Below are 25,595 nucleotides of genomic sequence, written 5' to 3'. Positions count from 1 at the left end.
AAAATTAACTCACTCATCATCATGCTGTTAGGAGAACAGAGAAAGGAAGGGGCTGTGCGGGGTCACATAGGGAGTTAGCGTCAAAGTCAGGACTGGGAATCAGCCAGGGTCCTCTAACTGGAGCTCTTCCAGCTGGTGTCCTAGAGGAAGTCCCAGCTGCAAGCAGGAGGGAGGAGGAAGGGAAAGAACCAGGCGCCGGGTCTGAAGCGGCGGCAGGAAGAAGGTGGGGCCGGTTGGGAGGAGGGGGCGGAGCTGCTGAGCTGCGCCGCTCCTTCGGGCTGCAGAAGCTAAGCGGTAGCCTGGCAACCCCGGCGGCGCGCCGTTCGAACGGAAGCGAGGAACCAATCAGGAAGTCCGGGGCGAACCATTCTGGAGTGAAGGGGGGCGGGGTGCTCACTTCCCCTTTCTCGGCGCTCGAGGGACTTTCCCTGTGGTGGGGGCCTTCGACAGTCAGGGCTACCCGCTCAGCTCGACTGCGGAGGGCAGTTCCGAAGGGGACCCCAAAGGTGCCCACGCGGGGCTGGGGCTTCCTGGGTGTCGTTGGGAGCGGCCACTACCAGCCCGGGTCCGAGCTGTCAGCCTCGCCGAAGACTGCGCGGAAGGAGCCGGGACACGCCTAGCACGGGCTCCAGGTGAGGGCGTGGGTGGTTCCGGATGCGACCCCGGGTCTGGGGGGCTCCGTTCCCCGAGCGCCTGCTGTCTGCTTTCTCCCCGCGTCGTACCTGCGTGTCATTTCACAGATGAGGACTCTGAGGTTCAGAGAGGCAAGTGTCCTGGCTCGGCGAGCTCTGGCAGAGAATCCAGTTCAATGCTTTCCGCCCTACTTCGCAGCCCCTAGTCTAGTCATATCTAGACTTGCCTTGAGAGGTCTAGACGGGCAACTGGTAGTCATTTTCCCAGCATTTTATCGGCAGGGACACGGCCTATGGACCCCTGGCTGGATCACCTATCCCTGCGCCCCACTGTCCTCGGGATACCCCTTTTGGGCGTCTTTCTTATCCGCAGTCCGGGGTTGGACTCGGCTCATTTGGCGCCTTTGTGCCTACGGAGCTCTGAACTCCAGAGCTCCCCCTCTCAAAGGACCACTCTTTGGGCATCGGACGGGACTGACATTTCTGGGCTGGATACAGGGGCAGCAGATTCTCCAGCCCCCAGAGTCGCTGCTGGCCTCTTGGGAATCTTCCCTGGTTTGGGGAAGGGAATAGAGCCGGTCCCTGACCCAAAGCCAGTAGTCACCAGAGACTTTGGAATTGGGAATGGGGCCGGGATCCCCTCAGGAGGAGCGTCTGACCTAGGCCAGACCCTGCTCTGTCTCCTGGGGACACCCCCTGCCCCCTAGGTTGCTATTGTCAGTCTCCTTTTGTAGGTGGGGAAACTGAGGTTCTAAGAAGTTAAGCCTCTTGTCTAAGTCCCATTCAGACAATGCAGTGGTTATTAGCTCTTGGTCCCTCTGGCTTCAATCTTAGAATCCTTGACATTCAGAGTCATGCATTTTGAGAGTCTTGAATCTCTTCATAAGGGAGTTACGTATCTCCTCTCCTCTGGAGCCTCCCCCTGGCTTTGGGGACAGGATCTCCGAACACTCAGAAAGAAAACAAGCCTTTCCTTTATTCTTTCAACAAATATTATTTATTGACTTCATAAGCCCTGCTCTTGTTCTTGCATGTTTTGTTTTTCTCAGTAGCATTCACTCCACCTTATGTCCTATATATTTTACTTATTAGCAAATTTATCATCTTCTCCCACTGTGATGCAAGGCAGGGGCTGAGGCAATTGAGGTCCTCACCACCAGTGCAAAATTTAGGGATGCCCCGAACCTCAGTAATCAAGATAATTGAAACTAATGTTCATGGGCCATTTGTGTGTTCTGCAGGCAGGAGGTTAACTCACACAGCCTTCATGAAGCACAGTGCTCCCATCTCTCTCTCTCTCTCTCTCTCTGTGTGTGTGTGTGTATATATATATATGCATATTTATAAATCATGAAACCACTGCCCTGTCCCTGACTTGCTCTGTGACATTGAGTAAGTTTCTTCAGTCTCTGGGCCGAGCTACAAGTCATGATGGTGCACTCAGGCCTGGGCAGAGGGCAGTCTAGGATAGAAAGCAGACTTGGCTGTGGATTACAAATGCATCCCCCAGACTCAGCTGTCCCACTTCTAAGCAAAATGATGTAGATGCAGTGATGCTGCAATGTGGTTTGTAGGCAGAAATGAGACACATGCTAAGTGGCCACCAGTAGGGGATGATGGGAAATTCTACTGTGCAGCTGGGAAAAAGGACATGCTCTTTATGTACTGATGTGGCACAAAGAACAAAACATACTATTGAGCAAAAAGAACAAGATGAAAATGGTACACATAGCATCATGATGCCGTATGTGTAAAAATGGAGACAGAATATATATTCATACTTGCCTGCGTCTGCCTAAAGTCTCTCAGGAAGGATAAGCAACTGTCTGGTCACAGTGGTGCCTGCAGGGAGGAGAAATGGGGACAGGGTAGGAGGAGGGTTTTTTTTTTTTTAAACTTCATTATCTTTACCGTTTTTGAATTTTGAGTTGTGTGCATGTATCATCTATTTTAAAAATTTTAAAATTAAGGCCAGGTGTGGTGGCTCACACCTGTAATCTCAGCACTTTGGGAGGCCGAGGCGGGTGGATCACTTGAGGTCAGGAGTTTCAGACCAGCCTGGCCAACATGGTGAAACCTCATCTTTACTAAAAAATACAAAAATTAGCTGGATGCGGTGGCACGAGCCTATAATCCCAGCTACTTGGGAGGCTGAGGCAGGAGAATCACTTAAACCCGAGAAGTGGAGGTTGCAGTGAGCCAAGATCGCACCATTGCACTCCAGCCTGGGTAACAACAGGGAAACTCTGTCTAAAAAAATAAAATTATATATGTGTGTGTGTGTATATATGCATATTTATAAATCATGAGACCTCTGCCCTGTCCCTGACTTGCTCTGTGACATTGAGTAAGTTTCTTCAGTCTCTGGGCCGAGCTACAAGTCATGATGGTGCACTCAGGCCTGGGCAGAGGGCAGTCTAGGATAGGAAGTGGGCTTGGCTATGGATCTGCCTCCCCCTCACCTTTCTTCTTTTTTTTTTTTTTTTTGAGACGGAGTCTCGCTCTGTCACCCAGGCTGGAGTGCAGTGGCCGGATCTCAGCTCACTGCAAGCTCCGCCTCCCGGGTTTATGCCATTCTCCTGCCTCAGCCTCCCCAGTAGCTGGGACTACAGGCGCCCGCCACCTCGCCCGGCTAGTTTTTTGTATTGTTAGTAGAGACGGGGTTTCACCGTGTTAGCCAGGATGGTCTCGATCTCCTGACCTCGTGATCCGCCCCGTCTCGGCCTCCCAAAGTGCTGGGATTACAGGCTTGAGCCACCGTGCCCGGCCCAACCACCGCGCCCGGCCCTCCCCCTCACCTTTCTAATCCTGCGTGCCAGGTCCTTCCCCAAGACCTTGCATGTAGTATCTCTCTCATTCTGTCCCCACTGCAAAATCCTTTGTCCCCATTTTGCAACCTCAAGTGCAGACCTAGGCCTAGAAGATCAACATGGTAGAGGTGAGCACATCAGTGGGCCTAGATGTCCACATCCACACCCATTCCACAGCCTACTCCCTTCTCCCTTCCTAAAGTTAGTTCAAGGCCACCCTGAGCAAGGCTGACTCCTGGGCAGGCCAGGGCACCAGCGTCTGGGAGGCCTCCAGAAATAGCTCAGGGCCTGGTGTGGCTCTGGAGGCAGCCCAGCTGGGTGTCCCTGACCTGGACAGCTGGGCTGAAATTGAGCTGGGGCTGTCCTGCTGGCTGGCCCCTTGCCACTGCCTGGAGCCTTCCTGATCTCCTCTGGGGCAAGCAAGGGCCTCCCCAAATCTAGGCCAGGCTTCCGCTGAAGGGAAAGAAAGAAGCAGGTGGAAGGAAGGGGGCGGGTTGGGTGTAGAATGTCATGAAAATTATAACCTTTGGAAACCACACCTCCCACCCCCTAACCAAAGAATAAAAATCACTGACACCTCTTGAGCAGTTACTGTGTTCCAAGTACTTTACAAGTATGAACTCATTTAATTCCCTCAACTCTATGATGTAAGGTAATTACTGCTGTCTTATTTCCGTCTTGCAGAGGGGAGACTGAGCACAAGAGAGGTTTAATAATTTGCATAAGATAACCTAGAGGTGGAATTTGAACCCAGAGAGTCTGGCTCTAAATTTTACATTTTTTAGGGGGGTGGGGTGGGGCGGTGAGTGAATTAAAATGTATATAAAATAAAATTTACCATTATTACCACTTTTAAGTATACAGTTCGGTGGCGTTAAGTACATTCACACTGTTGTACAACCATCACCACCATCCATCTTCAGAATGTTTTCATCTTCCCAAACTGAAACTCCATACCCACTAAACAGTTCCCCATTGCCTCTCCCCCTAGTGCCTGCCAATCACCGTTCTACTTTCTGTTTGAGTGAATTTGACCACTTTGGGTACCTCTAGGTATTATAAATGGGATCTACAGTATTTGTCTCGTTGTGTCTGGCTTATTTCACTTAGCATAATGCCTTTAAGTTTCACCCATGTTGTTGTATGTGTTAGAATTTCCTTTTTAAGGCTGAATAATATTCTATTCTAATATTCTATGTATATGCTACCTTCTGTTTATCCATTCATCCCTTGATGGACACTTGGATTGCTTTTGGCTGTTGTGACTAATGCTGCTTTGAGCATGGATGTACAAATATCTGTTTGAGTTCCTGTTTTTAATTGTTTTGGGTATACACCCAGAAATGGAATTGCTGGGTGATCCTATGGTAATTCTGTTTAATTTTTTGAGGAACTACTTTACTGCATTTCAGTGACTATTTCAGCTACTGCATTTCAGCTGATGGACCATTTTATGTGTCCATCAGCAGTGCACAAAGTACTAATTTCTCAACATCTTCACCAACACGTGTTCTTTTCTGTTTGTATTTTTTTTTTGGTAATGTCCATCTTCAGGGGTGTGATGTGGTATCTCATTGTGGTTTTAATTTACATTTCCCTAATGACTAATGGTGTTGAGCATCTTTTCCTGTGCCTAATGGCCATTTGTGTATCTTTGGAGAAATGTCTATTCAAGTGACAAGTGACTCTGCATTCTTTTTTTTTTTGAGACAGAGTTTCTCTCTGTCACCCAGGCTGGAGTGCAGTGGTGTCATCTCGACTCACTGCAACCTCTGTGTCCCCGGTTCAAGTGATTCTCCTGCTTCAGCCTCCCGAGTAGCTGGGATTACAGGCACCCGCCACCACGCTGGGCTAATTTTTGTATTTTTAGTAGAGACGGGGTTTCACCATCTTGGCCAGTCTGGTCTTGAACTCCTAACCTCGTGATCCACCCGCCTTGGCCTCCCAAAGTTCTGGGATTGCAGGTGTGAGCCACCGCACCCAGCCATGACTCTGCATTCTTAACTATTACCTGTGCTTCTCTTAGATTTGTAACCTCTGAGAATAGTGGATCAGCATTCTGGGCTGATGAAGGCCTCCCTTCATTCTGGGCTGATGAAGGAGCCGGGCACTGAATGATCTAGTTGGTTGAATTGTTATCATAGCCCATGCTTTGGTGGCATTTCTCATACATGGGCCTCATGCAGAGAGGGAGGCACGGTTGTGAGTCCTGTTTTGCAGTTAGGGAAACTGAGATATGGAGACGTTGAGTATTTTATCCGAGGTCTCATAGCTAATCATTGGTGGAGCTGGGATTTCAATGGGTTCTGGAGTCCATGCTATACCTTACAGATATGGCCAGGGGGATAGAGTGGCAAAGACCACTGCAGGCAGCAGAACCAGTGTGTGCAGAGGTTTGTATATGGTGGCTTTGGAGAAAGAATAGGACTTGGGTAGAAGTGGTCAGAGCCCAGTTTGAATGGTGGTGACTTGAAGTTGGAGGAAGAGTAGGACAGGTCTGGAAAGGCCAGGAGCAGGGTCAGGGTTTGGAGAGGAGGCTTGGTGCTTAGGGACCCTGGCCTTTTTTTTTCTTCTCACAAGATATTTATTAATTACAAAGGGAAAATAGTAACTGTACAGTGGAGAAATTTGGCAGATACTGCCTTAACCAAGGAATTGGCTGATCACTAAGATTAAGACAAACTGTTGTTATGAGTGGGTGTGGTAATGTACCTATAGTCCCAGCCACTCAGGAGGCTGAGGTGGGAGGATTGCTCGAGCCCACCTATTTGAGGCTGCAGTGAGCTATTGAGTGTACTCCAACCTGGGCAACACAGTGAGACCTCATCTCTAAAAAAAGAAAAAAGAAGCCTCCTGACACCATGTACTGAGAAGGACACAACATCACTTTTGTGTTATTCTTGATAGATATGTATAACTTTCTCTCCTTTCTCTCTTCCTCTCTTTTTCTTTCTTCTTTCTTTCTTATTGATATAAGAAAAAGCTTTATACATTTAATATATACCTCTTGATGAGTGGCCTTGGCCTTTGAGGTGGCCTGGGTCCAGTCCAGCTAGTTGTTCAATGGTATTTCCTCTTTGTTTGGTCCCTGGAGGAAGAAAATTGGAAGGGTGTGATGGAGCTCATGGTCCAGTGGGAGAGATAAGGAAACGAATTATATTTTCTATCCTAGATAAAAGAGTATCTAAAATGACAGGATGTAATGAGTGCTCAGAAGGGAATAAAATGGGTGAAAAAGCTGACACCCCCTCTTGGGGGTCTCTTGGAGGAGGTGGCATTTGAAGTGAGATCTGAAGGGGGTGAAGGAAGAGAGTCCAGGCAGAGAACAGCTGGTGCAAAAGCCCTGAGGCAGGAAAGACCTTGTGTTCAGGAACAGCAGGGAGGGCTTTGTGGCCAGAGCAGGAAAGAGGTTGCAGATAACATGGGAGATTTGGACAAGGACTGAGTCCTGGAAGGCCTGAGGGCCAAGTAGGGAGCTTGGATTTTTTTTTTTTTTTTTGAGACAGAGTCTTGCTCTGTCGCCCAGGCTGTAGTGCAGTGGCGCAATCTCGGCTCACTGCAGGGAGTTTGGATTTTATTGTTAAAGGGAGCCACAGGAGGGTTTAAACACAGCAGTAATGAGACCTTATTTCTGCTGGGAAAACATTGCCATTATTGCCCCCATTTTACAGCAGAGGAAACCGAGACTTAGAACCATAACCAGGGAGTGCTTCCTAAGGTGGCTTCTCCCTCTGGGGTCCAGCCGACAAGGCAGTAGATTATTCAGGAGTTCCTTGCGGGGCACATCTGTAAGTGGCCAAAGCCCAACACGGAAAACACTGTCTCTTCCACCTCGCCTCCCCAGATGTGAGCCTGGGTTCCAATCCTGGCTCTACCATTAATCAGCTCTGGAATTTTGGGCAAGTGGCCTTACCTCTTGGAACCTCAGTTTTCTCATCTGAAAACTGGCATAATGATAGTAGACCTCACAGAGTAGGTGTGAGGATTAAATGAGTTAACATTTTGTAAAGAGCTTAGAATGGTGTCTGGTACAAAGAAAGTGCTCAGATGAGATTTGTTCTTTTCTTTTTTGGCTGTAAATTTATTCAATGCAAAATAATCCTCTCCAGTTTTACTGAGGTGGCTGACCACGTCCACGACCAGATCCGCCTCTAAATTGGAATTCGGTTGCTGACCCAGCTCCAGCCTCGGCTGTCTTGTCAGCACCAGGGGGCACAGAACACTGTCTGTAGGTATCTCTGTCGGCTTCCTCTCTTGTGAGTCTTGCAGGTCGCTTGCCCTCCAGACCTTTAGGCCGAGGCCTGCCAGTCTCTGGATGGCTGTGGCATAGGGTGGCAGGAACAATCTCTGGGGGCAGATGAAGGTAATCATGGAAATACTGGATACCCTCATTGGTAAGGTACCAGTAGAAATGTCTCCAGGCAAACTCTTCCTTCACGTAGCCTCGGGACTTGAGAGACTGCATGGCCTTCATGACATGAAGGTTGGGTACATTCTTGTCTGCCAGTTCCAGGTACGTAGGCATGTGGACATCCTTCTTGGCCACCATGACTCCCTCCTTAAAAAGGAGTTCATAAATGGCAATCGGTTCTTCTTAGGCATCAGCATCTTGGCAGCTGTACGGTCCAGGGCTGGGGCTGGAAAGGAAGGACTGTTCTTTTCTATTATGAAAATAATTATTGTTGCTTTGCTGTTACTACTATTAGTGCCTGAAGGAGCCTTCCCTCCCCATCCTCCATTTCTGCCTCAGTGGAGGGCTAGGCAGGGCTCAGCAGGCCATTTGGAGGATGATGGATTGTGGCCCCATTCCCTGTAAAGTCAGGGACTGGAGGAGGCTGCAGTGCTGAGGGGGAGGGAAAGCTGATGTGAATCACTGCCGGCCTTCTCATGCCCTACACCCTAGTCCTGGCCCAGCTCCCACAGGCACAGACATGGAACAGGAGCCTCTTCAGCCTGAGCGGGGCAGAGGGCTGAGGCTGAGGCCTGGGAGACAGCTCCTTCTCTGCACCTCAGGATTCCTGTGAAAAACTGGCCTATCAAATGTGCCTACCTAAAGTGAGTTATAGGACTTGGGCTGGAAGAGGTGACAGTCACCACCCTCTGGGAATTCCTTCCTGCAGGGGTGCAGTCTCATGGGATAAAATGAGGGGGCTCTGGGGGGTTAAATGAGTATGGTGTCTGGCACCCCAAAATTCTAGTTATTGTTGTTACTATGACGGTTGTTGTTACCAATGTTAACAGTTTTTCACAAGGCTGCTAAGGCATCCTCAGGCTCAGCCTGTTCCAGATGGATGGGCTCTACATGTGACCGAATGGAGCACTAGGAGGGTCCCGCAGCTTGGTCAGGGACACACAGCTAGAAAGTGGTGGCCTTAAGGCTTGGTCTGGAGGGAAAGTGCGCAGGCTGGACTCCCCAGAGTGATTTTGGGCTAGTGACTCAGCCTTTCCTAGCCTCAGTTTACCATTAGTCAAATGGGGTAACAATAGAACTCACCAGATAGCGATTGTTGGGAAGATTAAAATGGGTTACCTGATACCAAGAAAAACACTTTCCCGTGCCTGGCACAGTGAACATTACCTGGCGGTTCTTCTGAGTGTCAGGGAAGGGGGCTCAGTTTGTCTGTCTCTAAGATGGGTGCGCTTGCCTGCCGGAGCCACCGGGACTCCGCGCGCCAGCTGTGTGGTGGGCGGGTCTCGGCTCCCGGAAGAACTTCCCTGGGTGGTCCTGGAGCCGGTTGGACTCGGTTACTGAGCCGGGCCAGCTGCCAGCGGCCGGGGCTCGGGTTCCGGGCCCTGCCTGGCTTTCCTTACCCTTTTCAGGTAATACCTGGACCGGCGGGTTCACTTGCCCGCAGCCGCCGGAAGTTGCGCAAACTCAGGTTGCCGGAGCCCCAGGTGGGCCGGGCCGGAGGAGCGCAGGCCAGCGGCGCGGGCGCAGCCAGGTACGTGCGGACCTGAGTGGGGGGCGCCCAGCCTGGGGTAGGGGGCGGCCCGAGTACCCCTCCACCCTGGGACGGCGGAAACGGGGCAGGGATCTACCTTTCGGCTTCAAGAGGACCGCGGGGATCGTGCCGCTCGCTCCCTCATTTGAGATCCAGGCCAACTCGGACTCAGAGGGGCGGCGAGTGGCGAGGGTCACACAGCGCCCGGCTAACCGTCCCCCCATCCCCCGCCACCGGGATTCCTCAAGCTTGCCCGGAATTGAGGGAGAGCAAAAGCCAGACTGGGGATCTGAGTTCCCCCTAGTCTTGCCCCGCGGCCTCTGGAGGCTGACGCCGGGGAGCTGGTGGGGAGGGGGCGAGGTGGGGATGCGTGCCACGGGGATGCAAACCAGAAGGGCCGGCGGTTGGGGGCATTCATGGGAGGCATTTGAATCCGTGGGTGGGGCATTGGGCGGTGAGAGGAGGCCTCAGAGGGGACCTTGAGTCCTGCTTTGGGACTTGGGACCCTGGCTTCACCTGGCAGGAGCCGCTGCACCTCCGTTTGCCCACCCGTGACATGGGGCTGTTGAGGTGAGCACACTGATCAGCCTGTCTTGGGCCTGCTTTGTCAGCGGTGTGGGCTGGGACAGACCCTCGTGGGGCTTGCTTAGAGACCCCTCCGTGGGGGTGGTCTGTGGACTTGGGTAGTCAAAATCTTCTTAAAGACCAGTAGCCTGGTTCGTAGCTCCGCCTTTTTGCCAGATGCTGAGGAAAGCCCTTGACCTGTTTGATCTCTCCAACCTTATCATGACCTGGAGGCTCAGGAAGGTCTATTTTTAACCTCATTTCACGGAGAAGGTAACCGAGTCTGTAAAGAGGCGAAGCTGCTTGCGCAAGGCGCACAGCGGGCAGGTGGGCGAACCGAAGGCCGGCGGGCCAACCGAAGGCCGGCGGGCCCGCGGCGCCAAATCCGGGGTTGGCTCTCGCATCTGTCCCAGCCCCGCCAGAGGGGAAACCAGGGCCAGCAGATCGGGCCGCAGGGACTGGGGGCCCGATCGGGGTCGTGCACGGGGCTTCTGCCCCGGCCCCGCCCGTCTGACCTCCTTCTCCCTCTTTATCCGGATGGTGCCCGCGAGGGAACTGCCACTGTGGACGGGTTGGACTGGTTTGGGAGGTGGCGGCCTGGGGGTGGGGCAGAGTTTGGCTGCCTCTACTATGCTCCTTTCCTGTCAGGTCCTTCCCACCTGAGGTCTCCTGGGGGTCGGCCCTGGTGGAGCAAGGCTTCCTTTCCCATCCACTCCATCTCTCCTGCCTTGGGAGCAGCACCCAAGGTTCTATTCCCAACTTATCGCTGCTGCAGAGGTCTCCAGCTGGTGGTTGGGGGCCAGATGGAGGAGGGGACAGATATGTTTGCAGACATATTTTGTTTGCTGCACATGCAATGTTTTAGTCATTATTATTGAATATGCTAACAGTTTTAAGAATCTAGAGTTTTTATGTAAGTCTGGATTTCCAGCTTCCTGGAACAATACACCTACCACCTTGCAGCAGGCAGGGTACCTAGATGTCTCTAGTTCATTTCTGATCACCCAGTTCACATCTGGCTCCCATAAATATTTCAGTTCAATAAATATTTATTGAATATTTTGCCTTAGTATGTGTCTAGGGCAATATCTTGAAACTGGGGTATAGTGAACAAAATAGCCACCCCCACCTGCCCCCCCACACCCCTGCCCTCATGGAGCTGATATTTTAGGGGGATGGGGACAACAAAGAATAAAACACCCATACACAAATAGAGTACTTGTGCAGGGAATAAGGAGAAAAGGAATAGTGCCGGGAGGGGGTCAGGAGCGCAGGGGAGAAACAGGATGTGGTATTGAAATCAGTGCCTTATTTATCTACTCTGGGACCTGGGAAAGTCAATTCTCTCAATCTCAGTTTCTCCATCTGCACAATGGCCCATAGGCTTGTGGGAGGTTATAGGGAGGATGGCACCCAGCAGGGATCCCTGCCTCCCCACCCTGATCCAGACTCACTCCCTCCTGGATTTTTGGATGTCTAGGTGGGGCTGTCCAATGTAGCTTCCTACCATGGATGGAAATGCTCTACTCTGTGCTGCCAAGTACAGTGACAACTGGCCACGTGTGGCTACTGAGAACTTGAAATGCCACTAGTGTGGCTCAGGAACGGAATTTTGTGTTTTTATTTCATTTAAATTTAAAGTTAAGGTTGAATAGCCATATGTGGCTGGTGGCTATTGAGCTGGACAGCACAGGTCTAGATGGCTTGAACTGCATGTCCTCTTGGGGAACACCTAGATTAAGTACCTGCCCCCTCTGTTTTACAGATGAGAATGTTTGGGACTTGGTATATGGGTTTTCTTCTGCCCCATCACCAAGGGGCCTTGTGGGGTGACTCTGTGGACTTTTCCTTGGAAACAGGGTCAGGGTTGGCTTAATGCCTGGGACATCAGGCTCTGACACTTGGGTGACCACGTGGACACTTGTGCATCCAGGTGTATGCCCTCTTCCCAGGTGAGTGCCCATTCCGTGGCTGCAGGCAGATCAAGGGTCTGCCAGATGCCTCCATGCAGGGCTGTGTGATTTGGGACATTTCCAGCTTCTCTCAGCACAGCATAGCTCAGGGCTGACGTTTCCACGTGACAGGCATTTGTGGATCACCGTGGGCCATCCAGTTCCATGCTGGAAGCTGACGGATGTATGGACTCCACTGGGGCGGGGGTGGAGATTTTCTTTGCTCCTTCCCTATAAGCTCTGCTCTTTGCCTGGGGCCTGGCATGTCTAGGCGGGTGGATGGCATAGGGCAGCTTCCTGCCTGGATGGGTGAGGGGTAGAGGTGGTACCAGGCTCCCTTTGGGAAGTCCAGATGGGGTGTGGGGCTGGAGCCGTTTTTCTTGGTCATTTAACCCTACACCCCTGTGGCAGCACCTTCCTTCTTGGTGGTAAGGGGCAGAGCTGGGTTAACTTAAGCAAGTTGGTTGCCTCTCTGGGCTTCAGTTTCTCCATCCAAAAAATGGGGCTGTTGAGAGGACCCGAGGTTGAGTTGACTGGTGCGTAGCACAGAGCCTGGAGCCTCCCTTGCTCCCTTTAGCGCGTGCCTTGCCCTGTCTTTTCTGCCCAGGTTGCCCAGGTCTTTCTTCTCCAGCACCTTTTTTCTTCTCTTGGCCTCAGCTGGGCCTGGTTCCCCCGGGGCAGGAGGGAGGGGGTGTGGGTGGGGCCTGAGGCCCCGCAGCTGTTGCCTTCTGCCTGCTGATTGGCTCCTTATGGAGGGGCGTGGTCTCTACCTTATAATAGGGAAGGCGTCTTACCCTCTCTCAGCGGTGGCTGAACCTCTTTGTCTGAGGGCTCTCGGCCTTTTTTCTCTCTCCACTGCAGCAGTTGCCGGTGTTCAGCTGCCTACTTTCTGCCTGGATCTCTGGCTCTTCATTTCTCCGGTCTCCTCAGACCAAAGCCCTCGGGATATGCAGCAGCCATGCCTGTGGACACGCTGAGCCCTGGAGCCCCGGCCGCCCCCGCCCTACCTTGCCGCCTTCGGACCAAGGTCCCTGGCTACCTGCTACGGAGGCCGGCAGATGGTGGAGTTCGGAAACCGAGTGCTGTGGAGCGCCTGGAGGCCGACAAGGCCAAGTACGTCAAGAGCCTGCATGTGGCCAACACCCGCCAGGAACCTGTGCAGCCCCTGCTGTCCAAACAGCCACTCTTTAGCCCAGAGACTCGCCGCACAGTGCTCACGCCCAGCCGCCGAGCCCTGCCTGGCCCCTGCCGACGGCCCCAGCTGGACCTGGACATCCTCAGCAGCCTCATCAACTTGTGTGATAGTCCCGTGTCCCCTGCCGAGGCCAGCCGTACTCCTGGACGGGCAGAGGGAGCCGGCCAGCCTCCCCCAGCCATCCCTCCACGACCGCCGCCCAGTACCTCTGCGGTCCGCCGAGTGGACGTCCGCCCCCTGCCTGCGTCGCCAGCCCAGTTCTGCCCATCACCGGGTCCTGCCGCCGCCTCCAGCCCAGCCCGGCCGCCGGGTTTGCAACGCTCTAAGTCGGACTTGAGCGAGCGCTTTTCTAGGGCAGCTGCTGACCTTGAGCGCTTTTTTAACTTCTGCGGCCTGGACCCGGAGGAGGCAAGAGGGTTGGGTGTGGCCCACCTGGCACGGGCCAGCTCGGATATCGTGTCCCTGGCAGGGCCCAGTGCTGGGCCGGGCAGCTCTGAAGGGGGCTGCTCCCGCCGCAGCTCGGTTACTGTTGAGGAGCGGGCCCGGGAGCGCGTTCCCTATGGCGTGTCGGTGGTGGAGCGCAATGCCCGCGTGATCAAGTGGCTGTATGGGTTAAGGCAGGCACGGGAGAGCCCAGCAGCTGAAGGCTAGATGCCACTGGAGAATTTGCCACAGGACAGATCTTACAGAGGCAAGTGGTCCCTGGATCTCTCTTGCATCCATTCTCTGGATGGCCATGTCAGAGGCTCCACCCTGGTGTGAACTTGGTGTGGAGGCAAAGGCTTAGAGGCTGGACCAGCATTCTTGGGCAAGGACTGACTCTCGGAGGGTTTTGCTCTTGACTTTGGACACTTGAGAACCCCCTCCCCCCACCCCAATACAAGGTTTTTGACATGAGTGTACTCCTGCTTAGTTCCTCTTGTGGGCCTGCATTTGGGGTGCTTTGCCCTCCCCACTGAGAGTGAGGGGCCAAGGGATCTCCTCAATCTTGTCTCCCCAGCGGCTCTGTTTCCTCCTTCCTTCCTTGGCCTCTTTGGTTTGCTGACTTCCTCTTCCTTACCCAGCGGAACTCACCCTGGGGTCGCGGCAGTGGGGAGGAGCCTATCCACTGCTCTTCCTAGTCCTTGGCAGCTGGCCTAGGTGGGCAGACTATAGGAGGGACTGGTTAGGAGTCTGCATTGCTTTGACTTCCCTCCCCTTGGTTAATAAACACAAATGCTTGTTTCTCGAGGGCTGGGCCTTCAGACTCTTCTGTGTTCACAAGAGAAGGAGTAAGAGAAGTCTTGGGGTGGGGCCATCAAAACAGTAATTGTTCACCCCGAGATCTAGTGGTGGGGCATGATGATATCAGCTGGCCTGGCTGGAGACATGTCCCCGCGGTGGGTTCTCATAACTCTCCTGGAAGGCTGGCAGGCCTGCTTCATCAAGGAGGAAACTGAGGTCCAGCCATGAGTGGGCTGGAATAGAGCTGGGACTAAGAACGGGGTCTTTCCCCTGCACCAGGAAGGGAGCCTGCAGGGGAAAGGCCGATGGGGTGCATAGACTCTCCCTTGCCATGAGTGTTCCATCCTCATCCAAGCCCTGCCCAGTTCCCAAGGGGGCAGGAAGCTTGGAGAGGGTAAACCCTGAACTTGAGGTCGCACAGACCATAGAGTGAGGATGGGAAATCGGAGTTTTTGGAGGACGAGAGACTTGGGGTGGACGGCACAAAATGAGTGGCCTTGCCTGGTGATCTTGGACAAGCCAGTCTCCCTCTGGGCCTCAGTGGGAGAGTTAGGCAGCACAATCCTCCTTGGGTTGGGGCACTGGTGCATTCTGGGCCTTTCATGCTATATTCCAATACCTGGGGAGAGGGGAAGGAAGGGGCTGGCACTGGGCTTTTGAGGCCTCAGCTTCTTCCAGTCTCCCTCCGGGTCAGTTACCTGCTAGGAGACCCCACCTTGGCTAGTGGAGCAGCTAGGGCTAGGGCTGGGCTTACAAAGGGCGAAAGTGGTGGTGGCCTCTCTGGTGCCCCACAGTGGGAGTGGAGAGGGGGTGGGTGGCGCTTCCTTTCACAGGCTGCCTTGGCTACAGCACTCAGAAACAGGAAGCTCTAATGGGGGCCCTGGTGACAGGTTTGATGTAGGTTTTATTTTAAGCATAAAGAGGAGATTTCCGTTGGACTGTTGACAAACATCCAGGTCAGCCCAGCTGTCCATCTCTCTGTCTGTCTGCCTGTCTACAACTAGCCCCCAGGGGCCTGGGATGGGCCTGGGCAGTTTGGTGAAAGAAGGGAAAATTGGGTTCTAGAAGAGGGTGGTGTTCCAGCTCACGAGACTGGAGCTTGTGATACAGGTGGGGAGACAAGCATGAGGAGGGTGGTGACCTACCCACAACCCCCCGTGGTGCCCAGCAGTTTTGACAGTGCAGGAGCTGGGCCTCCAGGGTCCCCATGCTGAAGGAGTGATGGTGTCAGGAGAGAGAATCCAGGCAGGATCTGCAGACGTGGTGCCCTTTGAGGTGTCAAAGACTAGATTTCCTGGACACCTCTGCTAGAATTCAGGGCTAGTCATTGCCCCTTGCTGTGACCTGGCAGCCTCCGAGTAACGCAAGAAGGTGGATGGGCTGGCTGCATTTTACATATGAAGAAATTTGAGGTTCAGGTCACAGGACTGGTGGGTGACACCTTGTTTCTGAAGGAGGGTTCAGTGCTTGAATCCTCAAGGTAGCCATCTGAGGACCAGAATTATTGTCAGAGCAGGATGCTGAGCTCAGGGAAGGATAGCGACTTGTAGACTGTCACATAGCAGGTCTGCAGGACAGCCTGGGGTCACACTCTTGCCTGCCAGACACATCGCAGTCTGTATTCCTGGTTCTCCCAACACATACCCCACCACTCTTTCTCATCTTGGCAGCCTTTTCTTCTGGTCACTTTATTACTGAGCATCTACTGGGTGCCCAGCAGTGGATAAGACAGATATGGCCCCTGTCCTAGTCTGGAGAAGAGAATGGGCAACTAAACATTCAGCACATAAATAATCATAGAATGTAAAGCAGGTATACTCAGGGACTTCTGCCCTAAAACCAGAGCTGTTCCCAGGAGCTAGACCAGGGGATAGATGCAAAGAGAATGCCTTTCCATAAATCCACTGGGAGGGTCTGTTGGGGAGAGAGCAAGGCGGGATTCTTGGAAGTGGGGAAGGTGCCAGATTGAGTCTTGACTTCTCCAATGGTTATGGCTTGGTCTTGGGAGGGCTCCCCCTGTTCCAGGATTCTGAGCCTCCCGCCTTCCCTGCAGGCCTCTGTGGAGGGAGCCGGGCGGGAGGGCTTTTGCACTCCTCCCTCCTACAACCCTGCAGCCTCGGGGATCTGTGGAAACAGCCCCTCTATTGTTCTGCCTCCAGTTGGAGTGTGAGCCCTCGGAGGGCCTGCAGCTGCTGCCCTGTCTCCTGGGGCTGCCCAGCCTCCGAAGCAGCTCCCCCAGGCCATCCTGGCCCCAGCTGCCTAGCCCCTAATTAGGCAGAGATGAGATCTGCTCCCTGATCCATTTCCCACCAGCTAATTATATACACGTCGATTTGGGAACCAGGCAACCTGGCTGCTCACTTCTATCATGAAGGTAGATGGGCCCTGGGAAAGGCAGCCCCCCACGGACCTCAGTTTACCCTTTTGGCAGAGGATGGAGTGTAGCTGCAGAGGCCTGTTCCTGTCCTTGGTTAAACAGTTCTATTCCTGCTACCAAAACATTCAAGGAGACCCCCCATCTTGCCTGATAATCCTGTGTACGGGGGACCAGGAAAGGGCTGAGGAATTTGGCTATAGGAATTCCTTGACTCTAGGACCCCAGGGTAGGGTGGGGATATAGGTGAGAGCGCGCTGCAGCTGGCCGCCAATTAGATGTGCATATAAGAGGGCTTACAGTTGTGCTGGTCCCCTATCCAGGCTGGTCAATCCGGGTGGGCTGAACACCTGGCCAGGTGCGGTGGCTCACACCTGTAATCCCAGCACTTTGGGAGGCCAAGGCGGGCGGATCACTTGAGGTCAGGAGTTTGAGACCAGCCTGGAGAAGGTGGCGAAATTCCATCTCCACTAAAAATATAAAAATTAGCCAGGCATGGTAGCGGACACCTGTAATCCCAGCTACCTGGGAGGCTGAGGCATGAGATTCGCTTGAACCCTGGAGGTGGAGGTTGCGGTGAGCTGAGATTGTGCCACTGCACTCTAGCCTGGGTGACAAAGCAAGACTCCCTCTCAAAAAAAAAAAAAAAAAAAAAAAAAAGGGAGTGAACACCCCATCCAGGTTTTTAGAAAGGTAATATTGGTTGATGGGTGCAGCAAACCACCATGGCACATATATACCTATGCAACAAACCTGCACATTCTGTACATGTATCTCAGAACTTAAAGTATAATACAAATTAAAAAAAGGTAATATTATTTTTCAGATAATTCACTCATACATTTCTTCCAACATTGTATTAAGAAAAATTTCAAACATAGAGTTGAAAGAATTATACAGTGAACATTCATATACCTGCCTACTAAAGCACACTTGTTAATATTCCACTACATTTGCTTTGTCAGGAATCTACCCATCTCTCCATCCATTAACACAACTTACTTTTTAATAAAGCTTTTCAAAGTTGCAAATATCAGTACACTTCCCTTAAAGTACTTTAGTATGCATGCCATTAGCTAGAATTCAATATTTGTTTTGTGCCTCTGGAGGTAAGCTTTATGTGGAATGAAATGCATAGATCTTAAAGGTACCATTTGCTGAACTTAGACAAATGCATACTGTACGCCAGACCCTTATCAGAGTATCAAGCATCATTGTCACCTCAGAAACTTTTCTTGCATCGCTCTCCTGCCGATTCCTGCCTGCCCACCATGGACATATTTTTATATCCATATATATACAAATATATATATATATATAATATATATTTATTTATTTTTTGAGACAGAGTCTCACTCTGTTGCCCCGGCTGGAGTGCAGTGGTGTGATCTTGGCTCACTGCAACCTCTGCTTCCAGTTTCAGGTGATTCTCCTGCCTCAGCCACCTAAGTAGCTGGGACTACAGGTGCATGCCACCATGCCTGGCTAATTTTTGTATTTTTTGTAGAGATGGGGTTTCGCCATGTTGGCCAGGCTGGTCTTGAATTCTTGACCTCAAGTGATCTGCCCACCTTGGCTTCCCACAGTGCTGGGATTACAGGCGGGAGCCACTGTGTCTGACCAATTTTAGGCACATATTGACTGACTTTCTGGTCTGATGTTTTCATAGTGTAGCCTCCACTGCCTGGCTGCCTGGCTTTGGATCCCAGCCCTTCCTCTTTCTGGCTGTATGACTTTGGGCAGTAACTTAACCTCCTCAGGCCTCAGTTTTCTCATTTGTAAAATGAGGGTGATAAGAATAGTGCTTAGGTTATTGAATTGTTGTAAGGATTCAACATGTAAAAGGCTTAGAATAATGAACATCACCCAATGAGTAGTCAAGCTTTTTCTTCTCATAATGATTATTATCAAGAAAGATTTAGCTTTTGGTTCCCCCCTTTCAATTGGCATTTATCACAATTTTTTGTGAAGTGGATTTTAGTGTTATTTATATTAGAACTATATAAATACTGTTTCCTGCGAAGCCTAGTCATATATTTTGGTTACATTTCCTTTCCTATACAACTCTTTGTTCTTCCTGGAGTTACTACTGGCTTTGCTTTTTTTCATTTGCTCAGTTTCCTCTTTTTTTTTTTTTTTTTTTTAGGTCTTGCTCTGTGGCCCAGGCTGGAGTGCAGTGGCTGGATCTCAGCTCACTGCAAGCTCCGCCTCCCGGGTTTACGCCATTCTCCTGCCTCAGCCTCCCGAGTACCTGGGACTACAGGCGCCCGCCACCTCACCCGGCTAGTTTTTTGTATTTTTTAGTAGAGACGGGGTTTCACCATGTTAGCCAGGATGGTCTCGATCTCCTGACCTCAGTTTTCTCTTAACCCATCCTTAATTCTCTTAATTCTTTGACACCCTCAATCTCCCCATAATTAACATTACACATCCTGAAACCCTTCAAGTGCTTTTAAAGAAGCATCCCTGTCCATTTTAAAAAATTGGAGACAATTTTAAAAATAGAATCTCAAATACAGTCTGTAAGATAAGGATTTGTGAGCATCCACTATGTGCCAGGAGCTGTGCTGGGCAGAGTAGGAAGGTAGCCAGATAGGTGATATCCCTGCCCGTGTGGGTTTCCAAGAGGGATGAAAACTGAAGCTCCACACCCCCAGCCTCTGCATTAACCTGGGAACACCTCAGCACCTCTGGGAATCTCAGCACCTCAGGGAGCCCAGATTTACTTATTTGTAAAATGAGGATCATTTTGTCATTCTGCAATCACTCCTTTACCATGTTGTCTGGGGCTCTGTTATGGGTGCTGGGTACATAGCAATGATCTCCCCATCCCTTGAGGGGCTCACTAGAGCTGTGGGATAGAGTGGAGGCTGTGGATGGCAGGGGAGCAAGGGGAGCTAGGGAGTGGGTTTCACAGAGGAAGTACCATCGGAGGAAGAGGGTCTTGGTGGGTAAGGGTAGTAAACAGCTGTTATGTTCCAAGGGCTATGTGAAGAACTTCCATGTATTATCCCATCAAATCCTCCCAAAGACCCATTGAAGGGGATTCTATTTTTATCACAATTTCATAGATGGGGAAACTAAGGCCAAGAGAGTCCAAGGCCAGGGTCACACAACTAATAAGCTGCAGAGGCAGTATTCGAACCCATGCAGTTGGGTTCTTAACCACACACTGCACTGTCTCACATCCAGATGCACAGCTCCTGTCCCCACCCCATCCTGTAGCTACCTGGTCCTTTTCTGTCTACCCACTGGTGCTAACCTCTGGCTCATTCCATGCCCTTTGCTTTATTCATCCATTCATTCAACACAGATCTACTGGATGCCTTTTCCAGGCCCAGCCCTGGGCTGGGCAGGGCCAGGGACATAGAGCTTGGGCAGTGTTGACTAACCCATTCCCAGATAGGCATTGGCATTGACATGCAAGCTGCCAGGAAAGTTGTCTAAATAAATGGGTGTTTGGGGTTGAGTGATGGTTGTGTGTGTGTGTGTGTGTGTGTGTGTGTCCTGCAAGAGATGTGTGAGTGTCTGTGTGGCAGCGACAGACTTTCTATGGAGGCCATTTATGAAGTTACATCTGTGTACTCTTGAGAGTGTGTTGTCTCAGAGGGTGTGTACACCAGGTATGTGGATCAGTGAGGTTTTGCTGCATAACAAACCACTCTAAGCCCAGAAGCCTAAAACCACTTATTAGCCCATGTGAATTGGCAGTCTGGCCTGGGTTTAGCTGGGCAGTTCTGGTTGGACCTGGGTTCACTTGCCTTGCTGCAGTCAGCTGAGAGTGGGGTGTCTGGGAGGGCTTCACTCACATGCCTAGCAGTTGGCAGGCTGTTTGCTGGGGTGCCTCCATTTGCTTTGATGAGGCTGGCTTGGGCTCATTCTTATGGTGACCTCAGGGTTCCACATTCAGCAAGAGAAGATAAGCTCCAACGCACAGTGCATTTTGAGCCTCTACTTGTGTCAAGATTATAAATGTCCTAATAGCCCAAGTGACATGCCAAGTCAGATTCAAAGGATGGAGAAATAGACTCTCTCTCTCTCTCTCTCTCATTTTTGTTTTTGTTTTTCGAAAACAAGTCTGGCTTGTCTGGCTCCATCGCCCAGGCTAGAGTGCGGTGGCACGATCTCGGCTCAGTGCAACCTCTGCCTCCCAGTTCAAGCAATTCTCCTGCCTCAGCCTCCTAAGTAGCTGGGACTGCAGGTGTGTGCCACCATGCTCAACTACTTTTTGTATTTTTGGTAGAGACAGGGTTTCACCGTGTTGGCCAGGCTGGTCTCGATCTCTTGACCTTGTGATCTGCCCGCCTCAGCCTCCCAAAGTGCTGGGATTATAGGTGTGAGCCACTGCGCCCGGCATAGACTCCATCTCTTAGTCACATTACACAGGGCATGAGTACAGATAGGGAGGAATTATTGTAGCTGATTTTCAAACAACTTACCTATGGGTACAGGTAAAGAACTAGGGAAATTTCTCAGTTTTGGAATTTAAAAAAAATCTGGGCTCCAGTCCTGGCTCTTCCATCCTTGCTGTCTGACCCTTAGTCAAGTTGCCTCATTCTCTGAGCTTCCATAAATTGGATAAAATTGAATGAAATGAGATGATCTTTATAAAGTGTTTGTGCAACTCATTTGTTTACAAATGCAGCACATATTTATTGAGGCCTCCTATGTACCAATTACTGGTCCCACCCTGAGGATATTGCAATGAACAAAATGGACAAAAACACCTGCCCTTGGGAAGCTCACAGCCTATGCTGTGGACAGACATTAATTGATCATCTTAATAATTTTATGACCATTGAGAGTAGATTTTGAAAGGAGAGATTGCTGACCTGGCCGGGTTGATCTGAGAAGCCAAAGATATTTAAGCTGAGATGTGAAGGATAGGTAGGAGACAATGAGGAGAAGAAAGATAGGAGTGGAAAATGATTCTAGATGGAGGGCATGTGCAAAGGCCCTGTGGTGGGAGGAGTCAATTCCAGGAATAGAGAAAAGGTGGGTGGGGCTGGGCCTGAAGCACCAGGGCCAGATGGTGTGGGCCTGCTGGAGCCTTTGAATAATGTGAGGGTCTGTCTTGCCAGGCAGCCTGAAATAAAACCCAAAGGCTTAACTCCTCCACAAGGCCCTCATGATCTGGGACCCTGTTACTCCTCCAGTCTCCCCTTTACCTACTCTGCTGCAGCCATGCTGCCTCCTTCCTGTTCCAGGAACACCCCGGACACATTCCTACCTCAGGGCCTTTGCACTTGCCATTGCCTTTACCAGTATTGATCCTACCCAGATACTCTGATGACTCATTCTGTCACTTCATTTCCGTCTCTGCCTCTTCAGAGGGGCCTTCCCTACCCACCCACCACAACCCCCCTGCCCCTCGAGCTAAGCAGTCAGCATCCAACAGTCTCTACTTCCCTGGCCTGGTTTATTTCTCTTCCTAGCACATATCACCTCCTGGCTTGTATTAGCCAGAGGCCACATTGTCTGTTTCTCTTCTGGATCTCTCACTAGAGTACAGCTCGGCAGGCAGGGACTTGGCCTTGCTGTAGTCTGTGTCCTCAGCCTCAGGGGAAGTATAGGCATTCCATAACCATTTGCAAATAAAGAAATGAGTGAAAATGAGTGAGCGAATGCTGGAAAGAACTAGCTCCTGGAATTAGGAAGTCTGGGTTCAAGTTCTAGCTGGGCGATCCTTTCTGTTCATTGGTTTCTGCAGTTGAGCTGTGAGGCATTTGTGGTCTCTAGGGAGGTTCTAGGACAGGAAAGGAGTACTCCAGGCTGTGGAGGGGCAGGGCCTATGGGGGAGAAGGGAGCTGGGGCCTTCTCTTTGGCCTTCTGGCGTTTGAAAATAGCCTAGCCCAGCCCCTAGCTTGGGCCCCTACCCTCCCTGGGGCGCCCAGCTGGAGCCAGGGGACTCTGTCTGGAGCCTGCCAGCCTGGTGCTGGGCTGGGATCAAGGCCACCTGACAGCTGGGCCAGGCAGCCCTGGAAGGTTCTTAAGGGCAAACAGGGCCTACTGGATGTCCCAGACCTCCCTCCCCACCTATGGTCCCTCCTCCCTCAGTGTCCACCGGCAGGATAAATCCCTTAATCCTCTAGAGGCCTGCAGCCTTTGCAGCTTGCAAATCTTTTTCTTGGTTTGTTTCTAATTTCACCCCTGTTCAGTAGCTACTTTACTGGTGGGGACACTGAGGCTCAGAGATGACAGCTGCCTCACTGAGGTTACATTGCAGTTATGATTCAAGCCTGTCTTGCCCAGCCCTGTCCTGTCACCTGGTGCACGTGTGTGTGTTTGTGTGTGTGTGGTCTCACTATCAAAGAGTGCCCTCCCTTAACCACCGGTGCCCTGGGTCTCTGATAAGGTGTGATGATTATAAGCACCTGGAGCCAGGTGGCCTGGGTTCAAATCACATCTTTGTTACTTCTGCACTGGGTGGATTGCTGGGCCACCCCCACCTCAGTGTCTGCTAATAGGACAAATCCCTTAATCCCAGGCACTGGGGCACTATCAGGACTAGCATTGTATACACGGCACAGGTTTTAAAAAATGTAATTTGTATGCCAGGCACAGTGGCTCGCACCTGTAATCCCAGCACTTTGGGAGGCCGAGGTGGGTGGATCATGAGGTCAGGAGTTCAAGACCAGCCTGGCCAACATGGTGAAACCCCATCTCTACTAAAAACACAAAAATTCGCCAGGCATGGTGGTGGGCGCCTGTAATCCCAGCTACTCAGGAGGCTGAGGCAGGAGAATCACTTGAGCTGGAGAGCTAAGGTTGCACTGAGTCGAGATTGTGCCACTGCACTCCAGCCTGGGCAATAAAGCAAGACTCTGTCTCAAAAAAAAAAAAAAAAAAAAAAGTAGTTTGTTGTCAATATTTACACTTTTAAACCATTGGAAGAATAATGTATATATAAACCAGCTAATGAACACCTACCAAGCCCCAGGCACCAACTGTGTGTCCAGTACAGAGCCAGCTGCTCCAGGGGAGTTCGTTCCTTGGAGGGGGTGTCATGATGAAGTGCGCAGGGTTCCCATTTCCTCCAGCGTAGTCTCAGAAGGGGGAAGCCATGTGAGTGAGGTTACAGCCAGGGAGGACAGAGGCCCCGGGCACTCACCCCTCTGGGGTCCAAGCCCCGGTGGCATGTGTTGTGTCCCTGGGTAGGTGTGCCACTCCCTGTCTTGTCTCCAGTGTTTCTATTGGCAAATCAGGGATGGGATGGAGGTGAATGGAGAGGCCCTGCCCAGCCTACTGTCATCACCCAGGATCTCGGACTCAGTGAGGCCAAAGCTTCCAAGTTCTCCTGATTAGTGAGGTGGCAAAAAATGTTTGGCATGTTATTCTCTCACCATTTAAATGTTGGCAAGTAACTACTTAAATGTAAAATTACCCCCATATCAAGCATATAAAGTTATTTATTATACCATTGTTTACAATAGCAAATAATTGGAAATTATTGAAGAAATGGCTGAAGAAACTCAGGCCCAGATATGCAAGGGAATCCTAGGCAGCCCTCAAAAAGACGTCCTGCAAACAGGAATCACAAGATACACAACACAGGTCAGTGAACAAAGCAAGTTGTGGCATGATACCCACAGCATTCAGCTGCTGGTGGAAGCAGGAACACATGCCCATGTACTCTTGTACTGGCACAGAACTTCCCTGGAGAATTATCCTGGGAACCCCGCACACTGGCTGCCCCAGGGGAGGGGAACCGGCAGGTTGAGGTCAAGGATGGGAGGGAGGCAAGACTCACTATTTACATACCTTTTGAATTTTGAATCATGTGAATGTGTTATCTGTGCAGAAAAAATAAAAATACATTTAAAGTCAAGTGAAAGTAGACAAGAAACCTGAAACAGAGACAGACAAGCAGGCCTGCAGGCCCAGCCAGCTACCGCCCCCGGGCAACCTCATGCCTCATTGTGGGCTCTGCCCAGCTTGGTTTTGTGGCTCCACCCTCTACAGTCATATTTGGGTTTCCACAAACACAGCACCCAAAGGAAATCCCAGCCAATGAACATCAGGTTCTGGGCTGGGCCACCTGCCAAGGTGGTTGGTGGGCATGACAGTGCCCCGGGAATAGCGTCGTCCAAATGCCTGAGCGATGACATGGCCCCAGATGGAATGATGCCGCTGCCCACAGTCTCACAGGCCCTCCCATCTCGCCTTTGTTCTGCAACCTCCAGGTGGGGTGGGTGTATGGACACTCCAAAACAGCCATCCCTGTCAATGAATCAGCCTGCAGGGACTGAATTCATTCCTTCATTCATCAGTATCCATGGAGCACCTACTGTGGGCCAGACGCTCTTCTAGGAATTGAAGATGCAACAGAAAACAAAACAGATAAAAATCCCTGCCGTTGAGGAGCTGACATTCCAGAGGGGACACAGACAATACTTGCCAGAGTGAAAATGTTAAGGAGGAAAACGAAGCAGGGAAGGATGGGGAACTATAGACTTTTTTCCTTTTTTTATTGAGGTTTAATTGATAAACAATAAAGTTGGCCCATTTTAGGTGTACAGTTGGATGCATTTTGACAGTTGTATGGTACTAGAAACAAGTGCTAGAATTCCTGTATCATCCCACCATGTTCCTTCATGCCCCCTCTCAGTCAACCCCTGACTCCCATCCACTCCCACCCAAAGAAACTACAGATCAATTTTCTTTCACTGTAGATCAGCTTTGTCTTTTCCAGAGTTCATGCAAATGGAATCTGGCTTCTCTCACTCAGCATCATGGACTTGGTTGAGATTCGCCCGTGTTGCTGAGTGTATCTGTAGCGTGTTCCTTTTTACTGACGAGTAGGATTCCACGGTATGGATGCACCGTATTTTGTTTATTCACTCAACTTGTTGACAGACATACGGATTGTTCCCATTTGTTGGCTATTACAAACAAAGCTACT

At 51.2% G+C, this 25,595-nt stretch overlaps 2 protein-coding genes across 8 annotated transcripts; one reads left to right on the top strand and one right to left on the bottom strand.

Annotated features, from left to right (window-relative positions):
- Positions 1-377: 377 nt before the first annotated feature.
- On the top strand, positions 378-14,327 carry FAM110A (family with sequence similarity 110, member A). 7 transcript variants are annotated; one of them, XM_011943416.1, is made up of 3 exons: positions 378-632; positions 7,562-7,670; positions 12,762-14,327. In XM_011943416.1, the coding sequence occupies exon 3, from the start codon at positions 12,859-12,861 to the stop codon at positions 13,744-13,746; it is 888 nt and encodes a 295-aa protein (XP_011798806.1). In that variant the 5' UTR covers positions 378-632; positions 7,562-7,670; positions 12,762-12,858; the 3' UTR covers positions 13,747-14,327. The 7 variants fall into 7 exon arrangements, with proteins under 7 accessions (XP_011798806.1, XP_011798808.1, XP_011798804.1 ...); XM_011943420.1 differs by lacking the exons at positions 378-632; positions 7,562-7,670 and adding exons at positions 9,349-9,379; positions 10,269-10,275 and having other exon boundaries at positions 12,765-14,327; XM_011943418.1 differs by lacking the exon at positions 7,562-7,670 and having other exon boundaries at positions 384-632; positions 12,765-14,327.
- On the bottom strand, positions 7,518-12,288 carry LOC105512809. The gene is made up of 4 exons (XM_011943428.1): positions 12,230-12,288; positions 10,305-10,545; positions 9,292-9,450; positions 7,518-8,000 (listed from the first exon to the last, which is right to left on the bottom strand). The coding sequence occupies exons 1-4, from the start codon at positions 12,286-12,288 to the stop codon at positions 7,554-7,556; spliced, it is 906 nt and encodes a 301-aa protein (XP_011798818.1). The 3' UTR covers positions 7,518-7,553.
- Positions 14,328-25,595: the final 11,268 nt, after the last annotated feature.

This window comes from Colobus angolensis, unplaced genomic scaffold (genome assembly GCF_000951035.1).
Source record: "Colobus angolensis palliatus isolate OR3802 unplaced genomic scaffold, Cang.pa_1.0 Scaffold219, whole genome shotgun sequence".
Lineage (NCBI taxonomy): Eukaryota > Metazoa > Chordata > Mammalia > Primates > Cercopithecidae > Colobus > Colobus angolensis.
Note: the sequence above shows the minus strand (reverse complement) of the source record. Positions and strands in the feature narration are given on the sequence as shown.